At 48.0% G+C, this 24914-nt stretch overlaps 2 protein-coding genes across 2 annotated transcripts in view; both read right to left on the bottom strand.

The window, feature by feature from the left end:
- SLC6A9 (solute carrier family 6 member 9) overlaps positions 1–3786 on the bottom strand; it is a 65822-nt gene extending 62036 nt beyond the window's left edge. Inside the window, exon 1 of the mRNA XM_084852732.1 lies at positions 3702–3786. Within this exon, the coding sequence (XP_084708858.1) occupies positions 3702–3731 (30 nt within the window). The 5' untranslated portion in view covers positions 3732–3786. The remainder of the gene's footprint in view (positions 1–3701) is intronic.
- LOC146348276 (uncharacterized) overlaps positions 3767–24914 on the bottom strand; it is a 69607-nt gene continuing 48459 nt past the window's right edge. The window contains exon 5 of the mRNA XM_084852736.1: positions 3767–3853. The gene's annotated coding sequence lies outside the window, so the exon portion shown is untranslated. The remainder of the gene's footprint in view (positions 3854–24914) is intronic.

Genomic DNA, 24914 nt, shown 5'->3' with positions numbered 1-24914 from the left:
CCCCCATGGGCTGAAAAACCTGTAATTTTCCACATCAGACTTCTACAGGCAACGTCACTTCGGGTGAAAAGTAAATAGACCAAAGTTGGCACCTCTGGGCACAGGATGTGCCTGGTCATTACAGCTACTCATCCAAACAGCAGTGCCCCAGGCACTGTTGTCTGATTCTTGACTCAAAAAGCATTCTTATTTTCCAAAGTAGTACAGGACTGAAATGACCATCCAAGGCAGATGGATCTCACTGCATGTGCCTACAAAACCTCCTGGCCTCTATGGACTTTATGCCCTTCCAAACGTACTTTTTTCTCAGAGTAGCAGCTGCCCATCCAAAGCTAATGCAGACTGGGCAGCTGTAGAATCAGCCCCAAATGGCCAGAATAAGCGTTCCTAGGGCCAATTTCATGACACATGTAAACATCCAATAACACCCGGAGGCTCTCACTCCAGGGGAAAAAACCAAAGTTATTTGTCCACCCACAACTACATCATTATCTTGCTCTGCACCATCTGCATTTAAACAACAGAAATGGGCCTTCTGGAAAGTGTTATGTTTAATGATATGACAATATCTTCATAATAGAAAATTCCTGAAAGGGCCAGGGAGGATTTGCTTCTGGGGGGAAATCCCACCTACACAAACTCAACAGGGCCAATATTCACCTGGGCAAAGAGAACTACCTAAGAAGATGAATGGGAGATGGAAAACAGGGAGGATAGCCAACAGGTTCTTATGTACCTCTGACCACCTTGTAGTGTCTCTCTTCCTGGAAAACGTTGATGGTTCTCAGACTGGAACATCGTGTGCCAGGGCTTGCTTGTTTATTTTTTTAGGCATAGACCTTGGCAAGAAAGAGGAGAGGAGATCCTAGTAAGAAATTTGCCTGATGATGATGATGATAATAATCTCAAAGGGAAAGATCTGAAGGAGCTGTTCCACTCCTTCCCAAAACCTCTAGCAGAAGTTGTTGGCTCTGAAATGCTATTCCTGCCTTGGGATAGGGGATTAGTGGGTGATGGGCTTATGATGCTATTTCAATGACATCTAGGCAGCTCAATGAGAGGATTAGCATCTTCCCTGTGGCCAGAAAGCTCCAGGTGGCTGCCCCAGTGACCTAGACACCACACATTCCATATGGGATCAACCAAGGGCTCCAACGTCAGGTGAAAGGAAGGGGCTGCAGGGTAGAACTAAAGGGCATTTCCAATTTGCCCCTTCTTTTCCTGTCCTAGTGACCTCTACAAACATCCTCTTTCCCAAAACAGCTTTTGGCTCCCAGAATTGGTTAAAGATTGATCGGAACAGATTGAAAACAGCAAAGAGTCTTGTGGCACCTTAAAGATTAACAGAATTCTTATGGCATAAGCTTTCGTGGACCACAGTCCACTTCATCAGATGCATGAAGTGTTATCCCGCATTACCAATGTGTATGTGTTTTGGTGTGTGTCTACACACACAGAGTTGTGTGTGGGGATTGTAAACATTGAGGTCAGAGGGAAATGAAATGCAAAAAGTACAGACAGTGACAACCATGTTATTGACAGTGACCATTCATAAAGTAGTTGTTGCTAAGGTTCACTGAACCATTCCTGCTGCACCACCCATCATCCCCACTCCTACCTCAAGGCACAAAGTGGCACTGACAAATGGCTTCAGACACTCAAATAGCTAGAGTGCTGGGCAACAGCATAAAAGTGGTGTCAAGGGAAGAAAGCAAGAATGGGCATCATGCATACAAGGAGCAATGTGATGTAGTGCAACAGGAGCAGTGTTCTTTGTGTTTGTGCATGTGCAAACAATCACACATATTTGTAGCCCTGGCTGGGATGCTCCCTAAAGCAGTATGTGCAGTCCTGCTGCCAAGCAAGCGTGTGAATCTGACTGGCTTCACACACACCCTTTGCTGCCCAGATTCAGCCAATCTGGATTGCAATAAAACATAGACCAGCAGTGGACCGGTATTTAGATGTGACAAGCCCCTTTCATTTGGACAGATGCTGGCTGATCTGGACTGTTTCCCAATCAGATAAAACACATTCACATGAATGGGGATAGTCCAGAAAGAAGCACCATGGAGGGAAGCATCCTGTTTATATAACCCCCGGACTGAAAAACATGAGTTGGAAAATGCCATGTGTGCGTGTGCGCGCGCGTGTCTGTGCGCACACACGTGTGTGTCTGTCTATGGGTGCACATGGGTGTATCAGATTGAAATACATTGCATTCTATGCGCTGTGTTTGCATAAGCGATGCTGTTCAGATAATATGAAGAAAAAACATAAAACAGTGCAGGAGAGGAAATATGCAAAGGAATATATGAATGTGCCCATGAAATGCTCCAGAAGAGAAGACTGGTGTTCTTTATGGATGAATTGCAAGGGATTCCATGTTGTGCGCGTGTGTGTGTGTGTGCGTGTGCATTGCAGCTATCTGAGCTCCCCTTCCCCCACATGTTCCAGGCCTTAAACTGGCACGGTGCCCCCTGGCTGGGGTGCAGGCTATTTCAGGCGTCTCCCAGGAGCCTCGTACTCTGCAAATGTAGACATCCAAAACACAAAACAGAGTAGCGGCATGGTGGAGCCAAATTTTTCCCACCTGCTGGACTCGGCATGTTTCCCTGGCAGTGCTTTGTTACCTTACAGCTCTTTAGTGGATGTGACATCACTTCTACTGAAGTATGCCCGTGGAAAGCACATCCTACCTTCCCCTTCCCATACTATGTGGGGGAAAGGAAAAGGACAGAAGGAGCAACAAGGTAACAGAGCAGCAAAGCAGGTGTCAGAGAGGGCAATCCTATGGCCACTAGACACTGTCTAGCGGGCCATAGGATATGCTCATTTCCAGGAACAGACCTCGGAGCCCCCCCCCCCCCCCGCCACTACACAGCCGAAAACGGCTGTCTAGCAAAAATAGCAAGGCAGGAGAGGCACGGAGGGAACAATCCCCCCCATGCCTCTCCTGCCTTGCTTTGGATAGACGGTTGCCTCTGAGGTCAGAGGCAGCTGCCCACCTAGTTAGGATTGCGCCCTTAGTCTCCAGTGGCACAGTGCACAGTCCAGGAAAAATGCAAACAACCTAACCGCTCCCATCTACCCAAATCTGGTCTGGGCATTCCCCAGTACTCAGCCAAGTCTCCTACGTGTCCACACATGCACAGACCACATCAATCTGACCACAGCCGTCCTCTAAAGCAGCAGTAATTAACACCCAGTACAGACAAGACCCGTGGTCAGGAGAGCTTCCTTCCTTTTCATCTCAATTCCTTCCAACAGTCATCATTTAGACAGGATAAATGCTGGTTATTGTGCCCAGGAACTTTCCCACCCTCCTGCTGGCTCTGGGGCAGTACTGATAAGGTGGGGAACAGAAGCTGGGAAGAGTGATTAGCAAGAGGACTTTCACAGATGACACATTGCCTCCAAGCACAATGGCACTATGCATTCCAGTGGAATAGAGGAGCCCAGCTGGAGGTGCTGATTGGTATAACATTGTCAGCAAATTCGCAAGGCTCAGCCCAGATGTGGAGACTGAGGCACAGAGAGGGCTGGCTTTTAAGAAACATTAAACAGTAGCTAGAAGATCGAGTGACTGCTTCTTCCACCCATCCACATGGATTCCCCCATCCCCTAGAGACACCATCTATCTTATGACAACAATCCAGGTGCGATATTCCAGCATCCACAAGGGATCCCCACAGACTCACCAGTAACCCCTCACTGCACTTTTCTGCCATAGTTGGGGGCTGTGATGTGGGCGCCCACCTGCCCACTGTCCCGTCTTGCTGGCTACACTTCCCAGGGTACACAGAGAGCTCAGATCATACGGCAGCACAAATTAGACCAAAGAGACAGCAAGCTGTGGAGGAGAAAAAGGACACCGGTTAGAGAAAAGAAACAACAATGGAGGAGCGTCGCCTCCTACATGCTAAACGTTCAACAGAGAAGCGAACACACAAACTGGGGACTTCACCAAGACTGGAGTATCTGCAAGCCCAGTTTGGTTAGTGTCTGAAAACTGTCTCTTTTCGGAGCAAAAATGTATGCTATCACTTCACACTCTACATTCAGCATTTGCCCAAAGATGGTAAAATGAAAAATGCCAGCAGCACTGGCAGGCAACAAAGAGTTGGGGCTAACAGGGACCATATCTGCCCCATATTCCTGATTCTTTTAGTCCGTTATTACCATCTCTGAAGAGGGAAGAGCTCATCAGAATGACACGTGGCTGAAAAGAGAATAGTGCTCAGGGCAGGGGGAGTCTTCAGGCACTGAACACACACAGGGCACAGCTGCTGTTAAGGACACAGATGGGAGGCAATTGCTTTCCATCCTAGTGCACCGAGTCACATGCCAGGTCAGCTCAACCATTGTGCTCAAGACCAGGTGGTACTGCCAGGCCATGAAAAGGGCACAGAGCATTGCCCACCCTCTCCTTGGTGCAATATAATGGCGTTTAAGGAAGTATCTTCCTATTCAGACATGGCGTGTGTATCTGTGTGTCTGTCCGTGGCAGGGAAGAACATTGCCAAGACAGTTGTAATATAGATCAAAACTGAAATGTGAAATAGTTGCAATGGGCACATCATGGCTAGTAGGGATGGAGCATAAAAAATGTCTTTAAATTGTAGCGCATGGGGATAGCGGGGAGAACGCAGTGGTTGGGTGGATGTTTCGGGAGCTTGCTAGCTGAGCCTGAGCCAGTGAGATAAGGTGTGAAATGCTTGAGCATTTCCCCACCATCTCATATAGTCTTACAGGCCTACTATTCTATGATTCTATGATTCATACACAAGTCTCAGGCCGGGGGACCCAAACCTGGATATGTTCTGTCTGTTGAGATCATGTGATTCCAGAGAAGGTGACATAGACACAACAACCCTAAGTTAACCCTTGTTCAATCTCTCAACTCAAGTGGCTCAAACCTTTTGAGGTCAACCCCCCCGCCCCAAGAGCCTGAAGCTATCCCCCCGTCCAACACATACACACACACCATGAAGGAAAATGCTACAGACTCTTCTTATAGCACAATCCTATAACCACTTTCCTGCAAGTAAGTCCCATTGAACTCAATGGCACTTACTTCTGAGTAGACATATATATGATTGCACTCATTTTACTATCTCTGCACTTAACAGACACCCCAAGGTCATGGCTTTTGCAAGGAACAGGCCCTGGGAGTTCTGTCTTCCCAGATCCTACGCAAACCTACATAAACACCCCTTCCCCCCTTTGTCTTATAGTGGTGGGCTCCAGGTGTCCTGCATCCCCCACCCCCAGGGCTGACTTGGCTGCATCAGAAATTTCTGATCATCAGGGACATCATCTCAGCCTCTTCACCTGGGCTCCAGCTTGGGGAATGTGCTTATGTAAGCATGGACATTAGAGTCCTGATCTTCTCCTCACTTCCATAATATGCTCAGCTCTGAAACTGGCAACAAAAGCAGACCTTGGGGACAAGTCAGAAGACACAGGACATCATTAAGTCCCAATAAACTCTTAAGCTTAAAAAGTACAAATTCTAAAACATGGCAAACTAAATAAAAAACATTCAGGCATATATATTATTAGGATTAATATGATTTGGTGTTGTTGTTGTTTTTGGTTAACCTAATTAACCTAATGTTATGAAGTAATGTGTCATTTCTATTTGTATGTAATGTTGTAAGTTTCTAAATAATATATATTAGAATTAATTGTAAATGTAAAATTAGCAGATGTAAAATCAATTAATTAATTAGACCATGGGATCCATGATCAAATATAATTACGCAAACCAATATAATGATGCAAATGTGTGTAATTTGGGTTTTCTGTGAACTTGCAGATGGGGGGGCGTTCTAAGACTGGGGCACTTATAGATAATGTGGTAGACAGCCTAGTTGCAAGGAAACACAGGGAGCCATGGGAGTGGATGGCATGGGCGAGGGCTCTATTTCAGCTTCAGGAAATGGCCAAATCCTTTAGCAAAACTGCAGAATCCATAGGGCCCTGGATATGTCTTCTTGTGGGGCAACAACTACCAGCTGGCGTGCAGTATGGAAAAAACAAGGCGGTGTTCACGGCCATATCTTTCAAATCTCTAGGACCGAGGTAGCCACAGAGTAGCCTATGAGGCACATTTGGTTCCTGGACACTTCAAAGTGTGGTTCCTTAATAGTTCAAGATAGCGCACTGGAACAGAAGATTCAAGTGTGTGTACATGCACCAGAGGTATATAACAGACTTGTCCTTCTCATCCCATCCTCTGTCTAGATCATTTTCTCATGGATTAGTTACCTAATATACTCATAATCAGGGCATTTGCCATGTTGATGCACGCTTATAATGATACTTCCCATTTTAGAGTTGTCAAAGAACTTAATATAGATTGTCTCTTGCCCTTACAACTCTCCAATGTCAGTCAATTTAATCTGCCCTGTACTGGAGACTGGAGAGGGATACTGATGATGGCTTGCCTAGCACTATCCACGGAGTCCAGGGCAAAGGTTGAGATTTGAACCAGGCATCTCCTTATTCACACCGGCCTCTTAGTCATGGCACTGCACTCAGTGGTGCAGTTGACACTCTGGACTTGACAGTCTTAAGGGGAGGCCCTCTTCATTACTTCATTTACTTCATTTACTTCAAAATCTGACAAGCCAGCCCTGCTGCGTTTGGGGACCCTTCTGCTCATCCCACTAAGGGGAGCCCTGCACTTCTGCCTCAAAGGCCCAGCCTGACAGTGCCACGAATGACACCAGCTGTTATGGATGCCGTAGGGATTCTACTTGGGTTTCCTCCAAAGCAGGTGGCTTTTATTGTGCAGTTGCCCTTTCTCATTCACACAATTTTACAGGAGGAGCAGACACGTCGTCGTCTTGCATTTGTAACCCTTCCGTGTTTTTCCACCACTTCTTCTGACTTTTTCCTTACAAGAAATCCATTAGGGAAGGAAAGACAGAATAGCCACACAAGCCTTTTGACTGATTGTGCTAGGAGCTGTCCATCTAAAAATACCCTATGTATTAGAGATTATTAGTATAGAGCAAAGGTGTGCTAGTCACTCCAGATTAACACAAATTATAATGAACGATCTTGTGTGCATTGCACTATCCATATGCTGAGATCAGGCAAGGGAGCACAAAAAGAACACATGGTGCAATCTGTAGGCCCCAGAGTAGTGAGTTCCTGAAGAAGATATGGAGGGAGCATCTGTATATTGAGTCAGGGAAGAGAGATATAGCAGCAGGGGGAGGAAACTTGCTGTAGAGGAAGGAAGACGTTCAGCAGCAAGCATGAGCACAGACACTAGGACTGAGAATCTTAAGCTGCTGCTGCTGCTGCTGCTGCTGCTGCCAAACCCCCCCACAAATGTCTGGCATGTTAAGATGCAATGATAAGCTTGAAAGTGTTTGGCAAAATCTGGGAAACCATGCTGAGGTAGAAGGGCTCTGGTGCCCTACAAAGAGTTTTGCTCCTCCCCATGACTAACAGAAAGGGGGGGGGAGCTCAGGGAGAGAGATGATGCAAAAGAAGTGAATTGTTGCAAATCTGCTTTACATGCTTTATGCAGCACTTCTTAACACAATGTGTAGGCAAGCTTGACACAGATCTCGCTTTAAAAACCGCAGAGTACATACGGCCCTGGGAATGCAGCTGCTGCTAAGCCTATAGGAGCTTTCATCACCAGCCCTGTTCAAGGTAAAAGGTGAAGTCTTCACAACACTGCAATCACGAAATATGACTTGTTAAAAATATGAGCCATGAGTGGCAATTCTCTCTGCTGCCATCACAGTCCAGCTCCCACATCTGGAAAGGTGTTCAAAACACCAGTCCAGAAAATAGATTGCCAACAATTTAAAAAATAATCCAAACAGTTCAAGATCCTGTCCAGAACAAGCTTGAAAAGAAATGTCCATTTTGCTTCAAGGGAGGAGGATATAGTAAGCACACTCTTCTGCAGCAAAGTGACTGGCCAAGGAACCAAGGTGGAAATGCAGCAAGCACAACAAAGAACACTGAGGCCAGAGAAGACATTGTGCAACGAAAAGGACACTGAAGAGAGAGTGGAACAGAGGCCCTTTCTGCTCCAGCGTCCTGAATGCAAGGAAGTATGCAAAAGATACTCTCTCCAGCTGACAAGGATCAGGCAAGAAAAATTGTATCCTACACAGGGAGGCAGGAAAGAAGTGACACAGAAGATATTATGTGATATGGGATCTAGCCTCACCCCTAAGCTAGACAGAGTTGCCCCCACTCTAGACATAGACCGGAATGACGTTTCCCTTTTCATTCCTGAGCAGCCCTTGTCCTGCCAACAAACTCCAAGTGCATTGGGATTCAGAAAAGTTCTCTGCTCTGCCAGGCCAAAAACAAGGAAGTGCAATAAGAATCTCGCAAAACAGCAGGGGCATCTCACAACGGGGCATGAGGAAGTGATGCCCAGGGATGGCGCTGTGTCTCAGAGCCGCTTTGTCACAGACCCCACACACTCTCAAGCGGAATGTCCAACCTGCCTCTGCATTTTGGCCTGGCACATGGAGCTCTCCAGCCAACAACGTCTACACCAACTGAATAGACTTTGGCAGCTGCACATCACAACTGTAAGGGGGTCAGATGTCCTGTGGGAACGCTAACAAAGCTACCTTGAAAGAGACAGCAATGACTTCAGGGAGGGGACTTTTGAAAACGCATGAGACTATATCACACCTAATACTATTGGCTGGGGGGAGAATCCTGGCTCTGAGACAAGTAACTTCTTCTCTCTCCATCTGACTAGCTTGTTTGCCAGCTTGAATGGGTGTATCTGAGATTCACCAGATCAAGAGAGAATACAACAGCTTTAAGGACAGACCCCACTCAGTGATGGATGTGCAAATCTTTACCAAGTGTTTAGGGCTTCAAGAAGTAATTGTGGGTGGTGGTCCCTGAAACCTCTCTCAAGCCAGACAAAACAAACATGATATTAAAGAATATATATTTATTGCTCAAACAGACAATAACAAGCTTTAGCTAAGATGAGGCAGATTACAAACTTCCCTAAATACACACAAGTTATAACCACTAGAGGTACAATCCCATAGGGATAGGTGGCCACCTCTGAACTTGGAGGTGACTGCCTATCCAATGCAGGGCAGGAGCAGTGCAGAGGGGATCGTCCCCAGTGTGCTTCAGCCACCCTGCATTCGTGGCTAGACAGCCAATTTCGGCTGTCTAGCTGCGGGAAGTTGGAGCGGGGGGGGGGGGAGATGCAGGACAACACATAGGAAGCATTGGAAAGGCACTTCCGCCCTCCCCACCCCGCCCCGCCCCCAGGAATACCCCATTTTCACTGCTCTGCACTCGTTACAAGCACAGTGCATGGGGCCAATCGGCGTTGTCTACAAGTCAGCGCAGAAGTGCGTGAAGGTCAGTCTCAGGGAACTGACCTCGGAGCACAGGCTCCAAGGTCAGCTCCCGGGAACCAACCTATCCTATGGCCGTCTAGCCACTGACTAGCAGCCATAGGATTGTGCCCTAAGAGTACAATGAAAATAATAGCAAGCATATTTTCAACACAGTAAAACCTAGGTTCCTCTCAAACTAACAGTCAATATCAAAGTTTCATATTTACCTAAACAGAAGGCATGGTTGGCAAAGCCAGCCTAAGCACATATGGCGGGGTTTCTCATTTTCCCAGGATCTCTCTCCCAAACAAATCAAACCCCAGTCTTTTATAACCCCCATGAAGTCGATAACCTCATCCTTAGTTTCGGACCAGGTATTACCACCACTCCCATTGTCTTCAATGGAACCAGGCCTGCCATTTACACCAGTAACACCTAGACAAAGGTATCCCTGCTAAACTAAGCAGCTTGCTGCTTCCAGTTCTTGACTGACCCACTTATGGCAGCCTTCCTTCAATTCCAAGAATACATTCTATTACTCATAGTTATCTCATTATACACACACATGGAACTAGTCACATCTACAAAATAAAATAAATTCTTTTCAATTCCACATAGTACAATGCATATTCCACTACAGCCCCAGCTCAGCCAAAGTGTTACATTAAGAGTAATCATGTCTCTGTGGTTGCCATTGAATCAATACTTAGGGCTAGCACAGCGCAATGAACGCTGCCTTTGGATGATGTGTCTGGCAGGCTATTTGAGCTGCGGAGCCCTGGGAATTTGGAGAGGATCCCACCCACACTGGCAGCATCCGCATGTGAGTGGCGCAAACAGCTTGCTGCTGAAACATGTTGCACAAGGAGGTTATGTATAATAGGAGCAGATGCACTAGTATCTCTTCAAGGATGGATATGATCATCTCAGGATGAAGGCCGCATTTGACATTTGATCTAATGAATCCTGTTCGCCCCAGCTCATGTCTGTTGGTACTGTCCTGCTGGCAGGCTGCAGTCTGGGGTCTGGTGGAATTTCACTCCTTATATCCGGAAATAAAGCTTTGTACACATTCTGATTATTTAGAATTCCAGGTGGGTAGCCATGTTAGATGTGTCGCAGCATAAACAAAAATAAAAACAACTTGGGGGGGATTTCCCCCCTTTCTTGCTCTATTCTCAGGGTTTCTGTACCTACCACAGGTCAGAGGTGCAGAACCTCAGGCCCGGGGGCCAAATCTGGCCCTATTGTAGTCCCAATCCAGCCCTCCGGAGTTCCTCAGATGGCCATGCCCTCTTTCCCTCAACCACTGGTCATTTAGTGGTTTCCTGGCTTTTGTACAGTTTCCCCCACATTCTGAAAGGCTGAAATGCCTCTTCCAAGGCTTCGTTACTGGAAATAACAGCTTTGAGCTGCCATATGCTGGTATTTTAACCATTATTTTGGCCTCGCCCCTTTTGCCTTCAGTGCCACCTACTACTGGATTAACCTCCAGCCCCAAGAACTTCTCTGAAATGGAATTAGACCCTAGGGCTGAAAGAGGTTTGACACGACACACTTGGCTTAGGTGTTCACTTCATACTTGTGACAAAGTGAGTTCTGTCCCACAAAGCTTATGCCGCAATACAGGGGCACTCCTGTGCATGTTTAGACAGAAAAAAGTCCTACAATTCCCAGCATTCCTCAGCCAGCAGAGACTTTTTTCTGTCTAAACATGCATAGGAGTTTGCCTTAAATGTGTTAGCCTTTAAGGTGTCACAAGATGCTTTGCTGTTTTGATTATTTGGAAGGAGTAATTTCATGAACAGAAATGTTCTGTTTCCTGCTTTCCTTCTAACTGAACAATCCCCATTTCTGAGTCTGGAATGGAGTGCCCTTTCAGCTTCTCAGTCAATGATCATGACTAAATCTATAGTTTTTAGACTCTTTTAGACTTTTACACACTTTATTATGGCAAGATATTAACCACTGAAGTCAAAGATATTAACTACTGCACCCATTCAGTGACGAGATCTGCAGCCATTCAATCTGTTTCCCATTTATTTGAACACCTTTCACTTTTTAGATTGCTCGTTCTGCAGTTCAGGGTGTGTTTATGTACAGTAGTGTGGGCAGGGTAAAGAGGGAGGATATACTAGTGTGAGGCAAGTTTTGGCTGCTCAAGCTGCAAGAGAAACCGGAACTTCTTTTTCTGTATTTTGGTCGGCTGTAGAAACAGCCGGTCAGTGTGTGGGCATAAGCACCGACCCCGAGAAACGAGCAACACCTGGCCAGAGAGGGTGCACGATCTCTTTAAAACCGGGGGAGAGGGCCAAGAAAAGGTGCGTGCGCGTGTGTGTGTGGGGGGGGGGTTACATCAGCTGCCACGTGGGAGCTGCTCCACGCTCCGCCCCGGCACATGCCGGGCTGGAAAACTACAGCGCGCGGGCCCCCAGGCCTGGCCCCGAGGAGCGACCCGTGGCTCCACCTTCCGCTGCCCAGACGATCCCCCTCCGACGTGGTGCTGCGGTTGGGCCGAGCAACCGCGCCACCCCCGCCCGCTGGCGCTGCTGCTGCGCGCCCGGGGTCCCAAGCCCCTGGGCTGCCGCGGCCGCCCCCTCAGGACGAAGGCTCGGGGCAGTTCCGAGCCGGGCAGCGGCAGACGCGACGTCTCGGGAAGGGGGCGGCGGAGGTGGCTGGTCGCCCCGGGAGGCGGGCCCGTCGCCTCCCGTTCGCGAGCAGCGCGGTTTGCTTCGCGCCAGGCGCCCCTCGCGCACGCGGCCGCGCTGGGCTCGCCGAAGCCCTCGGCTGCTCACCCGCTGCACGCCGGCCCTCCGGCCTCCGCCTGCTCGCTCCTCGCGCGCGGGCGGCCAAGGGGGCTCCTCTCAGCGCGAGAATTGCGTCAGCGCCGCTGCCCGCTGGCCTCGCCTCGGCCAGCTGCAGGTGCAGCGCTCCCGCCCGGCCTCCGGGGGTCCGACTTTCGGGGAAGTTTGGGGGAGGCTCGCGAGGAGGCAGCAACAGAGCCTTCCCGCGCCGGCCCCGCCCCGCCGATCCCGCCTCGCTCGGTGATTGGGGAGGCCTGGCTTCTTCTCCGAGACGCCCGCCCGCCGCCGCCGCCTGGCCCCGCCGCGGGGCTCGGGGAGGGGGCTGCAGAGAGGCTGGCTGGCGGCGGCGGCGGCAGAGAGAGAAAGACGGCCGGCGAGAGAGAGCCCTGTACCTCCTCCTCCCGCTTTGCGTGTCAATAAAAGCCACCCGCCCCACCACGACAGCGCAGATACCTCGTGGGCGTGCGCCGGCTTGCTCGGCCGTGGGGGGGGGGGGTCCGCGCGCGCGCCCAAATGCGGGGGGCGAGGGCTTGCAAAGTGTTCCATCTGGGAAAACAGATCGCAGTCGCCACGCGCTTACTCTGGAGCCACGGGCATTTTGCGCACGCGCTTACGCAGGGGGACACACACACACATTCCGAGCAGCACAGCCCCGCACCGAGCCAGGGGCTTCCTTCCCAGGGAGCGTTTATGCTGCGATTGCACCGTCACGGAAGTTTTCCGGCTCTTTACATGACTCTGATCATCCAAGGCGTCTCCTCCACTAAATGCCCTTTGTTCCGTTTTCAAATAGCCCCGCAGATAACGAGCTATCAAATTACCCCGCTGTGTGCAGCTTCAGTTTCCTCCGTGAAACGAAGAAAAGAGGCAAGAAGGCGAGCGAGATCAATGGAAGATACGGCAGGCTCCGATACGGCAAAAGGAGGGGGAACGGACGTGCATGAAAGAGGGAGTCGTTGTGATCCTTCGTTTAAAACAGAAGCAGAAAGCCCCTTTCTGAATGCGGGATTTTAGGCTGGTGGAAAGATGCGCAGGGGCGCGCGCACATTTCGTCTCGGCAACCTGTATGGTGCTGTTGGCGCAGAGATCCGCAGACAGAAAGCCGCCGCGCGCACGCCCACGTCCCAGCGCTCACGCGGGCACCAGGGCACGCGAAAACACGCACACGACCCCCCGCCCCCACGAAGCTTCGCGTAGCTCGCCTCCAAGGCGCACCCTCGAAAACGCCCACACCACGCACGGCTTAGTTAGTTGGAGCCCTCGCCGCAGCTCTGAATGCCCCGGTGCTCAGCCCCTTATCCCAATCCTGCACCTGCAGTCTCTCGCCCGCAATGAGCTTGCCCGTCGCTAAGGTGCCCCTCTTGTCGTCTTCGGCCTCATCCGCTTACCTGACAGTCGCCGCCGCGATGGCCGCTCCGTCTCTGCCCTCCGCGCCTCCGACCCGCGTCCCCGCCTTGCTCTCTCGTGGTCCGCTCTCCTCCTGGGGCCCTCTGGTCTCCTGCTGCTCGCCCAAGAGCGGATGCATCGGGCTGGCTTGCTGTGCCGCGCGAAGCCAGGGGCGGCATTTCCAAGGCTGGGTCTGCGCCGCAGGCACACGCGGGGCTTCCCTCCCCACGCGCTGCGCCCCACCCGTCGTCCACACTTGTTAACCACCCACGTGACAGAGCCTGCGGTGGGGAGGGACGGAGCCGCGGGGCCCTCCCCGCTCTAAGCCTGGCTCCACTTCTTTCCCCCGAAGGTGTGTGTGAATCGCCACCACCATCTCACGCCCACACTTCGCTTGATCCACAGAATTTGGTCTAGATTTGGGTTTTGCGCTACGTGGCATTCACGTTTCAGTCTGTGCCTGGGAACCCCAGGATTTCGCACGCTGCCGCCCCCTGCCGACACACCTTCAGCCTGCAGGCCGGACGGCCGGCTTGGGGCAGGGGACAGACCGCAGCCGCCCGAGGCTTCTGCGAACAGCGCGGATGCAATCGGCCGATGTGGGGTTCTGGCTGCCTTTCAGGGCCCGCTCGTCCGCAACCCCTCTCTTAATACGGAATATCCCCTCTTAATCCGGGCGAGATGCAACTAGCCATGGTTTGCCCCCAAAGACGAGGAGCATTTTGCTCCGATGCAGGGTTTCACTTGTGAGGCGTGATGCTTTCCTGGCAAAGGCAAACGCCAGCATTGTATTGAATCGACACCTTTTCTACTTTTTGTTAGGCTCCGCAAGTGCCAACAGGCTCCGCAAGTGCCAATGACGAGCAGAACAGATTCCGGCAATTGCAACTTGCCGCGACAGTAATTGTGCTGTTCCATCTCATTCCCGTTCTAAGCCTCTGTTGTGTTACGCTTGCAGCTCGATCCGACTCATGTTTACTAGGAAGCAAATTCCACTGGAAACCAGAGTAAATTATTTTCTCTTGGGGTTCTCTTCATTTCGGAGCCCCGTGAGTAGAGTCTTTTGCTTGCCCCCCGCTCCCCTTCTGTGCAGTCATTTCTTATGGGCTTGGAATGGGCATTTTTCTTTCCAGTTCCAACCTCTCCAGCCTGTAGTCAGTGCTACCGCACCTAGAGGAAGCGTGCATTCGTCCTCCAAATGCTACTGCAGTGAGGTAGCTGATGCGATCGTTCTGGGAAGTGCTCTGTGGCAGCCAACTGGCTCATGGCATTGTTCTTTTATGGTCTCTCTCTTTTTTCACAACTTAGGCCATGCTCCCAGTTTCTTTAGCATCACAATAGGGGGCTCGCAACCTGCTACTGGCCTCTGCCTCTCCAATGATGGCCCGCATCTTGATGCCTCACAGGTACCTACACTGGGAGAGGAGGAAGGCTACTTCCTCTCCCCCTGTTCCACGGAGAATCCAGAATCCATTGGCAGGCAGGACTGGCTCAGGCCTGGTTGAACAAAAATAACAATTGTCCCAGAGATGGCCTTCAGGGGGGACTCCCAGTAGGCAACTCCTGGGTACCCAGTGTCACTTTTGTCCCCAGTCTTCTGAAATCAGGGGTGGGAAGATAAGTAGAGAGGAGGAAGGCAAAGGAAGGTGAATTAAGCTATTCAGGAAGGAGGGGAGCTGAATTGTCATGAAATGAAGACATCTATACAGGGCAGCCTTCCCCAACCTGGTGCCCTGGAGATGTCTTGGACTGCAACTCCCATACTCCCATAGCCATACTGGCTGGGAACGATGGGAGTTGCAATCCAAGTCATCTCCAGGGCACTAGGTTAGGGAAGGCTGATATAGGGGATGCCATCCATTTTGCCCCTCACCCAGTGTAACATAGAAGCTGCCCTATACTGCGTCTGACCCTTGGTCCATCTAGCCTGGTGTTGTTGACAATGACTGGCATCAGCTCTCCAGGGCATGAGACAGGAGTTTTCCCAGCCCTACCTGGAGAAGCCAGAGGATTGAACCTGGGATCTTTGGCATGGAAAGCCTGTGCTCCATGACTGGGCTACAGCCCCTGTTTAGAGCTTATTCTATTTAAAGACCTTCCTTCTACATTGAGGATCTGTATGTTCCATTTAGCAAACATGACCATCAATTATTATTAGCTACGACAGCTCAATGACACCTCCCGCTTCAGAGGCAGTTTGCTCTGAATGTCTCTGAATACCAGTAGCCAGGGCAAACAGCAGGGCAGGGCTGTTGCCTTCTTTCCTTGTTTGTGGCATCAGGCTGGGCACTGTTGAAAACAGAATGCTGGACGTGGTGGTCCAATCCAGTAGAGCTCGTCTTCTATTCTATGTAATCATAGCCCCAGCAGGGATAACAGGATAGGGAAAGCCCTACTGAGTACCCAGGATAATCAGCCACTTGTGTCCAGCAAGTCCCACTCGTGCTATTTTGGGTGCTGAGAATTATTACTACTTTTGAGCAGGCTGGTGGAAATCAGCAAGCTGGCTACAATGGTGGTTTGGGCTGCAGTCCTATGCACTTGGGAGCAAGAGTGCTTCAGATGGAGGGCTCCTCCAGCTAGCTCTCAAAAGGGATTGTGCAGCTGTTCTCTTTTTTTCCTTAACAGATTTTTTCTGGTAAGAAAAAAGGTGGAAGAAGTGGTGGGAAAACACGTGAGGGCTACAAATTGAAGAAGGTGATGTCTTGACCCCCCTGCCTGCCCGCCCGCCCCATAAAATTCTGTGAATGAGGCAGCGCAATTGCACAATAAAAGCTTCATCTGGAAGAACCCTAAGTCCATCTGTCTGAACACAGTTTGATGACTTCTGAATAAACATTCAGAGTCTTGGGCTGTTGAAGTCTAATGTTGTATGTGCTTCTTCTGCCTTATGCAGAATAGCTACCACCCTTACATCTGGACTCACAAGCCTTTTTACAAGTTAGAAGAAACCCAGCTTTAGCATGCATTGGAAAGGTGGGAAAATCTACCCTTTTACCACTCTTTAATTACCCAATTGCGAGTACAACAGAATAATGGCAGGCTGTTAAGAGATGCCTAATCTGTATTGAGGGGTTCAATATACTCTCTAAGATGCAAGTTCTGACTACCAGTAAATGTGTGCATGTGACAAAGGGAGTTTATGAGTTGAGGTTTCAAAGCGCTGTGTGTGTGTGTGTGCGCGCGCACGTGTGCGTGCATGCATGCACAGATAATGGGACTGTGTGGCATGCTCAAATGCCCCTAACTCTGTTCTTCTGTACAGGAATCATGAAAGTAAAACCTGTGACTACACTTGTGCTTTCTGAGCAAGTAGCTCTGCATGCACATCATTCATCTGTAGTACATGCCGCATGCAGAAACTTGTAGCAGCAGCTTGTTTACATGCCTGAGAGTTTTAGAGAAAATAGAACAGGTGCACAAGCAGGTCTCCATACATTTAACCTTTAAAGTTTTTATTTTTATTTTGTACTGTAGTTTTAAAATTTTAAATTGTATCTTATCAAGTTGTATTTTATGGTTTTGATTGCTGTGAACTGCCTAAAGAGCTTTGGCTATTGGGCAGAATAGAAATGTAATTAATAAATAAATAAAAATAAAAAGAATAAATGAAGGTGGCAAGGAAGAGGTACCACCCTAAATTTTAGGATGTCACAGAAATGCCCAGAAATCCCTCCATAGGCAGCTATTTGGGGTAATGCATTTCAGTCTATCACCTTTTCCAGTCCAGCAGATCTTTGCTCCCCCCCACCCACCACTTTGCTTGTTTTCACTTTGTTCTTTCAGTTTTTGCAGGAAGTGACAAATCTACAGTCATCTCTGTGCAAGGGGTAGGGGGGTAGTGGTGGGGGTAGGGGGGAGTGTGCAGGTGAGGCTTCTTTGGCCTACAGACCTGGTGAAGGTTGGGAGTCTTCCAGGGTGACTGGGTGGCTGGCAGCATTTATTCCCATACTAAAACAAAGGTCAATGATGTCTATTAGAATCAATAGCAGCTATTGGAAGATATGACTGGTCATTAGTGATGTCAGTATATGGAATCACTAGCCCAGCCACAATATATACATGACATTCCAAACACACATGCACATACATAATGGGAGTTGGGGATGCCTACTGACATGACTAGGCTCTACTGAAATCAAGGCAAGCTACAAATGAGCAACCAATGAAGCAAGGAATGGGTCAGCAGCCAGTGCACGTTTCTGATCAGCCTCCACATCAGCTAGTGCCTTTTCCATGGCCTATTTCATGATATCCTTTCCTGCATTATCAGATATGTCTGTTCTGGATGCACATATGTTAGGAATGTTATGATCTGTTGTTCCTTCAATATGATCTACTGCTCTCCACTAGATGTTCACCTAACCTGTTGGAAGAACTCCACCTCTCCCCAGAGGATGCTATTCTAAAGCCTACAGACCTTGCAGCAGTACAGATAATGGAGCCCTAGTGGCTCAAGAACAAGTAATGGGATATATAATGACTGTTTGAATGAGTGGGAAAGATAAGATCTTAATCTCAGGAAACTGTTTAACCAGGTGCTTGGAACACATTAGCAGAATTGGCAATTACATTCACTCGGAAAAGAAATACGAATTAATATTGCAGTGCTTCCGGTTATCCTACTCCTGAAATCCTTAAAAAGCCAAAGTCTCAGGGTCTTTCCAGAGGATGACCAAAAAGAAAAAGAGGGAGTGACAATTTCACTACTAGCTCTAATCTGCTAGCTTGAAATATCCTGTCCTCTTCTCAGCAAAGAAGGGGGGGGCAGGGGGGACTTGCCATTCTGTAGGGAGGTTCCTCCTTCGTTTTTTTTCTTTTAAACAAGGCTCCAGCTTGGGGGAGGGGGAGGGGAGGGGGAGGGCACAGTCAAAAACTAAATTTAAAAAGTGGGAGAAGAAAAAGGTTTCACAAGATAGCGTAATATTGCTGCAGGAGAGGTGATAAGCATGAGGAAGTTTACACAAATGCATGCACCCCCCCATAAAATAGTTTTCCAAATGGCATGGCAATGGGAGGAGATATGCATGATGGGATGTCAGTGATGTCAAGGATGCTAGTAAACATATTACTAGCACAACTATAGTATATGCATGACATTCCAAACAGCCATGGACACACTCACTGAGGAATAGCAATTTTCCTTTTTTAAAAATTACAGTTCATTGCTTGGAATATATGGTTTTCTTACAAAAGGTATGTAAACTTGGGCAGGAGATCCCATTTTTTCCATTGACAAATATCACAGTTCATTGCTTGGAAAATGAGATTTCCACTCAATGAGTACACAAGCTCAGAGAAAGACTTTCGATCCTTTTCAGCCGTGCAGGGCCACCCAAGATGGACAGGTCATGGCAGAGAGTTCTGACAAAATGTGGTCCAATGGAGATGGAAATGGCAACCCACTCCAGTATTCTTGCCAAGAAAACCCCATGGAACGTATCACAAGGCTAAAAGATACGACGCCGGAAGATGAGCCCCTCAGGTCGGAAGGTGTCCAATATACTACTGGGGAAGAGCAGAGGGAATTTCGAAGTAGTGCCAGAAAGAGTGAAGCGGCTGGGCCAAAGCCGAAAGGACACTCAGCTGTGGATGTGTCTGGTGGTGAAAAGAAAGTCCGATGCTGTAAGGAACAATATTGTTTAGGAACCTGGAATGTAAGATTAACGAATCAAGGTAAGCTGGAGGTGGTCAAACATGAGATGGCAAGACTGAACATCGACATCTTGGGAATCAGCGAACTAAAATGGACAGGCATGGGCGAATTTAATTCAGGTGACCATTATGTCTACTACTGTGGGCAAGAATCCCTTAGAAGAAATGGAGTAGCACTCATAGTCAACAAAAGGGTGGGAAAAGCAGTACTGGGGTACAATCTCAAAAACAATAGAATGATCTCAGTACAAATCCAAGGCAAACCATTCAGCATCACAGTAATTCAAGTCTATGGCCAGCCACTGATGCCGAAGAAGCTCAGGTTGATCGGTTCTATGAAGACCTACAACACCTTCTAGAACTAACACCACAAAAAGATGTCCTCTTCATCATAGGGGATTGGAATGCCAAAGTAGGAAGTCAAGAAATCACTGGGATAACAGGCAAGCATGGCCTTGGTGTACAAAATGAAGCAGGACAAAGGCTAATAGTTTTGCCCAGAGAACACGCTGATCATAGCAAACACTCTTTTCCAACAGCACAAGAGGCGACTCTACACATGGACATCACCAGATGGTCAATATTGAAATCAGATTGATTATGTACTTTGCAGCCAAAGATGGAGAAGCTCCATAAAGTCAGTAAAAACAAGACCTGGAGCTGACTGTGGCTCAGATCATGAGCTGCTTCTTGCAAAATTTTGGCTTAAATTGAAGAACGTAGGGAAAACCACTAAACCATTCAGGTATGACCTCAATCATACCCCTTATGAATATACAGTGGAGGTAAAGAATAGATTTCAGGGATTAGACCTGATAGACAGAGTGCCTGAGGAACTATGGACGGAGGTCCATAACATTGTTCAGGAGGCAGCAACTTTATCCATCCCAAAGAAAAAGAAATGCAAGAAAGCAAAGTGGCTGTCTGATGAGGCTTTATAAGTAGCTGAGGAAAGAAGAGAAGCGAAAAGCAAGGGAGAAAGGGGACGATATATCCAACTGAATGCAGATTTCCAGAGAATAGCAAGGAGAGACAAGAAGGCCTTCTTAAATGAACAATGCAAAGAAATCGAGGAAAACAACAGAATGGGAAAGACTAGAGATCTTTTCAAGAAAATCAGAGATATTAAGGGAACATTTTGTGCAAAGATGGGCATGATAAAGGACAAAGAAGGCAGGGACCTAACAGAAGCAGATGAGATTAAGAAGAGGTGGAAAGAATACACAGAAGAACTGTACAGGAAAGATCTGAATGTTCCTGATAGCCAAGATAGTGCGGTCACTGAACTTGAGCCGGACATCCTAGAGAGTGAAGTCAAGTGGGCCGTAGGAAGCATTACGAACAACAAAGCTGGCGGAGATGACAGTATTCCAGCTGAGCTATTTAAGATCCTAAAAGATGATGCTATTAAAGTGCTGCACTCAATATGCCAACAAATGTGGAACACTCAACAGTAGCCACAAGACTGGAAAAGGTCAGTTTACATTCCAATTCCAAAGAAGGGCAACGCCAAAGAGTGTTCAAACTACCGCACAATTGCACTCATTTCACATGCCAGCAAGGTTATGCTCAAAATCCTACAAGCTAGGCTTCAGCAGTATGTGAACCGAGAACTACCAGAAGTACAAGCTGGGTTTCGAAGAGGCAGAGGAACTAGAGATCAAATCGCCAACATTCGCTGGATCATGGAGAAAGCCAGAGAATACCAGAAAAGCATCTATTTCTGCTTCATTGACTATGCTAAAGCCTTTGATTGTGTGGATCACAACAAACTGTGGCAAATTCGTAAAGAGATGGGAGTACCAGACCACCTTACCTGTCTCCTGAGAAACCTTACAAGGGTCAAGAAGCAACAGTAAGAACCGGACATGGAACGACCGATTGGTTCAAAATTGGGAAAGGAGTACGACAAGGCTGCATATTGTCGCCCTGTTTATTTAATTTATATGCACAGTACATCATGAGAAACGCCGGGTTGGATGAATCACAGGTCGGAATTAAGATTGCCGGGAGAATTATCAACAACCTCAGATACGCAGACGATACCACCCTAATGGCAGAAAGCAAAGAGGATCTCAAGAGCCTCTTGTTGAGGGTGAAAGTGGAGAGTGCAAAAGCTGGTTTGAAACTCAACATTAAAAAAACTCAGATCATGGCATCTGGCCCCATCACTTCCTGGCATATAGAAGGGGAAGAAATGGACGCAGTGACAGATTTTATTTTCTTGGGCTCCAAGATCACCGCAGACGGTGACTGTAGCCATGAAATTAAAAGCCGCTTGCTCCTTGGGAGGAAACTATGGCAAACCTAGACAGCATAGTAAGAAGCAGAGACATCACCTTGCCGACAAAGGTTCGTATAATCAAAGCTATGGTTTTCCCAGTAGTAATGTATGGCTGTGAGAGCTGGACTATAAGGAAGGTTGAGCAGCGAAGATGCTTTCGAACTGTGGTGCTGGAGAAGACTCTTGCGAGTCCCCTGGACTGCAAGGAGGTCAAATCAGTCAGTCCTAAACGAAATCAACCGTGACTGCTCATTGGAAGGACAGATACTGAAGCTGAAGCTCAAATATTTTGGCCACCTAATGGGAAGAGAAAACTCCCTGGAAAAGTCCCTGATGCTGGGAAAGATTGAAGGCAAAAGGAGAAGGGGACGGCAGAGGATGAGATGGCTAGATAGCATCACTGATGCAATGAATATGAACTTGAGCACACTCCGGGAGAGAGCGGAGGACAGGAAGGCCTGGCGTGCTATGGTCCATGGGGTCACGAAGAGTTGGACACGACTTAACAACTGAACAACAACAACAACCTACATTTTTATTGCACAATAGAATTATTGTCTGGAATAGTCCTCATCTGTACATCTGTATTTAAGCTGAATGGCATTGTTCCTTCTTGCAAGGTTTACGTCAGGAACAGACCAGGGGGAGCATTTGTGAAGCAAAAGTCTGGAACTGCTTCCTTTGGAAACAGAAGGAACATGACAAAGAGGAGGAGGAGGAGGTGAAGATGCAGTGGTTCTTGAGAGTCCTTTCTCCTCTTCTCCTCCCATATGGAATGAATATGTCTAAAGACGCTATCCCTGACACATGTTCACCACCAGAGAAACTGACACTAGAGCATCCTATTCAGTACTTCCTTGCTGGAAATGTCTGCAAAGTCTCAAGCCAGAAAGTGGCTTTTTCTTAACAAACATGAGCTTTAATGACAAATTTTCATGCATCTGATGAAGCAGACTCTCATACCGGAATGCATTTGTTAGTGTTTAAGGTGCCACATGAGTTGCCTTAGTGAGTAGCTTCTGCCTCATATCCCTTGCACTGTATTAGAAGGCAAAATATGAACAGCAAAATAGTCCAAATAATTCTTGTCTCTTCTCTTCAGTCCTAGAAGGACCAGATATGCAGGGCAGGCACACCACTGGGACTTAGCAAGGTGGTCAACGGAGTGTTCATTGCCATCAGTTAAATACGCATGGTGAGAGACTGAGGGCTGCTTCCCACTTGATATGGAAGAGATGCTTCCTGGTGAACACTACATGCCTTGCAGTGAATACTGCAGTACTTGAAAGAAGACATGATTTCTATAGATGCATTCCTCCTTCAGATGTTATGGTATTCACCATGTGGGGATGCAATACGCACTCAAGCGGAGGCCAATAGATGTGTCAGGCAGGCATTTGGGCAATTGCTTGAACAGTGATGGAGGTGGTGGTGACAGGGACAGCTTAGGGTACTATTAGAGGGCATCATATTAGCTCTCATTCTCCCCACCACTACTTAAAACACTTTTTTAAGCTGACACTAATAGGAAGAGCAGTAGCAGCAGTGGCAGGCAGAAGCCTCTTTTAAGATAGCAGGGCCATCATCACACTTCAGAATGCTAGTAGGCACAAATACAATGGGTTGAATCCAGACTTAGCCATACTTAGAGTAGACCTATTGAAATCAATGACACTTAGTCATGACTAATTAAATCCCACTGATCTCAATGAGTCTACTCTAAGTGTGACTAAGACTGGATCCAACCCAATGTCTTCTGTGAGTATACAACAAATAGTGATAATTGATCAACTGCAAATTACTGGATGACGCATATTGACATGGTTGGGCTTTACTTATTATTCGTGGGGTCTTGCAGTACAAACGATACTGACCTTTTCATCTTTGCTCTTGGAAAGATTGTTCAATATTGTTTGCAACACACTATCCAAATTAAAGTGAAGTTTTATATGATAACATTGGAACATGAGAGGTTTCTCTTGGCATTCTCTAAAGTTGGAGACATCAGTACTATCTCAGTACCTAATACTGGGCAATAGGGTAGAACATTGCCTGAAGATTTCCCCACATATTTCAGTAAGTAAAAGGGCAAGAAACTGACTTTTTTTCAGACCAAAAGCTGATCATTCAGGGAAGAGGTTTTGAACATCCATGAGACACCAAGTACCTGCAGGCTCTCCCACAGAAATGAGCCCTGGGTATGCTGGATACTGCCCACTTGTTGCCTACCTGTTTTTCCTTATGCCTTCTTATGCAAAGGGACTAGAAGCTTGCTGTTTAAAATAAAAATAACTGAAGGCCAAACAAGACATAAGGAGATTATCATGAAGTCTGAATCAGCCCCCTGTCGGTAGCCACAGATGTAGACAAAAGATACTCAAGTGGTGAGTTAAGGACAGACTTTACTTGAGATATAACAAGCTTACATATCAAGGTAAGTTGGCTGGGGTTAGCCTCACGGTCAGCATCCCTTGCAGGAGGAAGTAGGAAGGAGAATGGGAGAGTAGGGGGAGGAGACAAGGAAAAGGCAATATGATCTCACGGAGATCCCCTCTCACCTGACTCAGGTACATATTAATCCTTCAAGTTCAGGTTAATTGACTCATGGCCCGAGTCCCTCCAACACCCCTTCTCGAGGGCAATGGGTCACTGTACTAATCCCATCCCATCAGGTGGCTCTGGTGCAATTCCCCCGGCAGAGGCTTTGTCAGAACATCTGCCACCATTTCTTCGGGCGGGCAATACTTCAGTTCAATCACCTCTTGCTCTACTACGTCCCTTAGCCGGTCATGCCTCACATCAATGTGCTTCATGCATGGCCTCAGTTTCTCGCTCGATGCTAGCTTTAGGCACCCCTGATTGTCTTCATATAGCACTGTAGCTTGCGTGTTCTCCAGTCCCATGTCAGTGAATAATTGTCTAAGCCAAATCACTTCCTGACATGCACTGGCTGCTGCCACATACTCTGCTTCTGTGGAAGACATGGCCACAACTGCCTGCTTCTTACTGGCCCAACTGATAGTCCCGCTGTTGTATATGAATAGGTTTCCTGATGTGGACTTGTGGACTGACTCATCGCCTGCCCAGTCCACAAACCTGATCAGTCCTGCGTGTGTGCTGCTGGACAACTTGAGCTTTGTATGTGCCGTACCATTCAAGTAGCGCATCATATGCTCCACTCCGTCCCATCCGCGTTGAGATGGCTGGTCTGCTTTCCTGCTCAGGATGCCCACAGCTGCAGCTGTGTCTGGCATGGTCACTGTTGAGACGAATAGCAGCTTACCAATGGCCCTTCAATACCGCTGATTATCTGGCAGTCATCACCTCGCCCCTTCAGGTGATCTGTGGTCATGGGAGTCTTGACCCCCTTTGCCTCTGCCATTCCAAACTCCAGCAGCATCTCCTCGATTTTTTGTCTTTTGA

The sequence above is a fragment of the Heloderma suspectum genome, chromosome 4 (assembly GCF_057233095.1).
Source record: "Heloderma suspectum isolate Gila_16-S chromosome 4, 16-S_ref, whole genome shotgun sequence".
Lineage (NCBI taxonomy): Eukaryota > Metazoa > Chordata > Lepidosauria > Squamata > Helodermatidae > Heloderma > Heloderma suspectum.
This window is presented reverse-complemented; position numbering and strand designations above follow the sequence as displayed.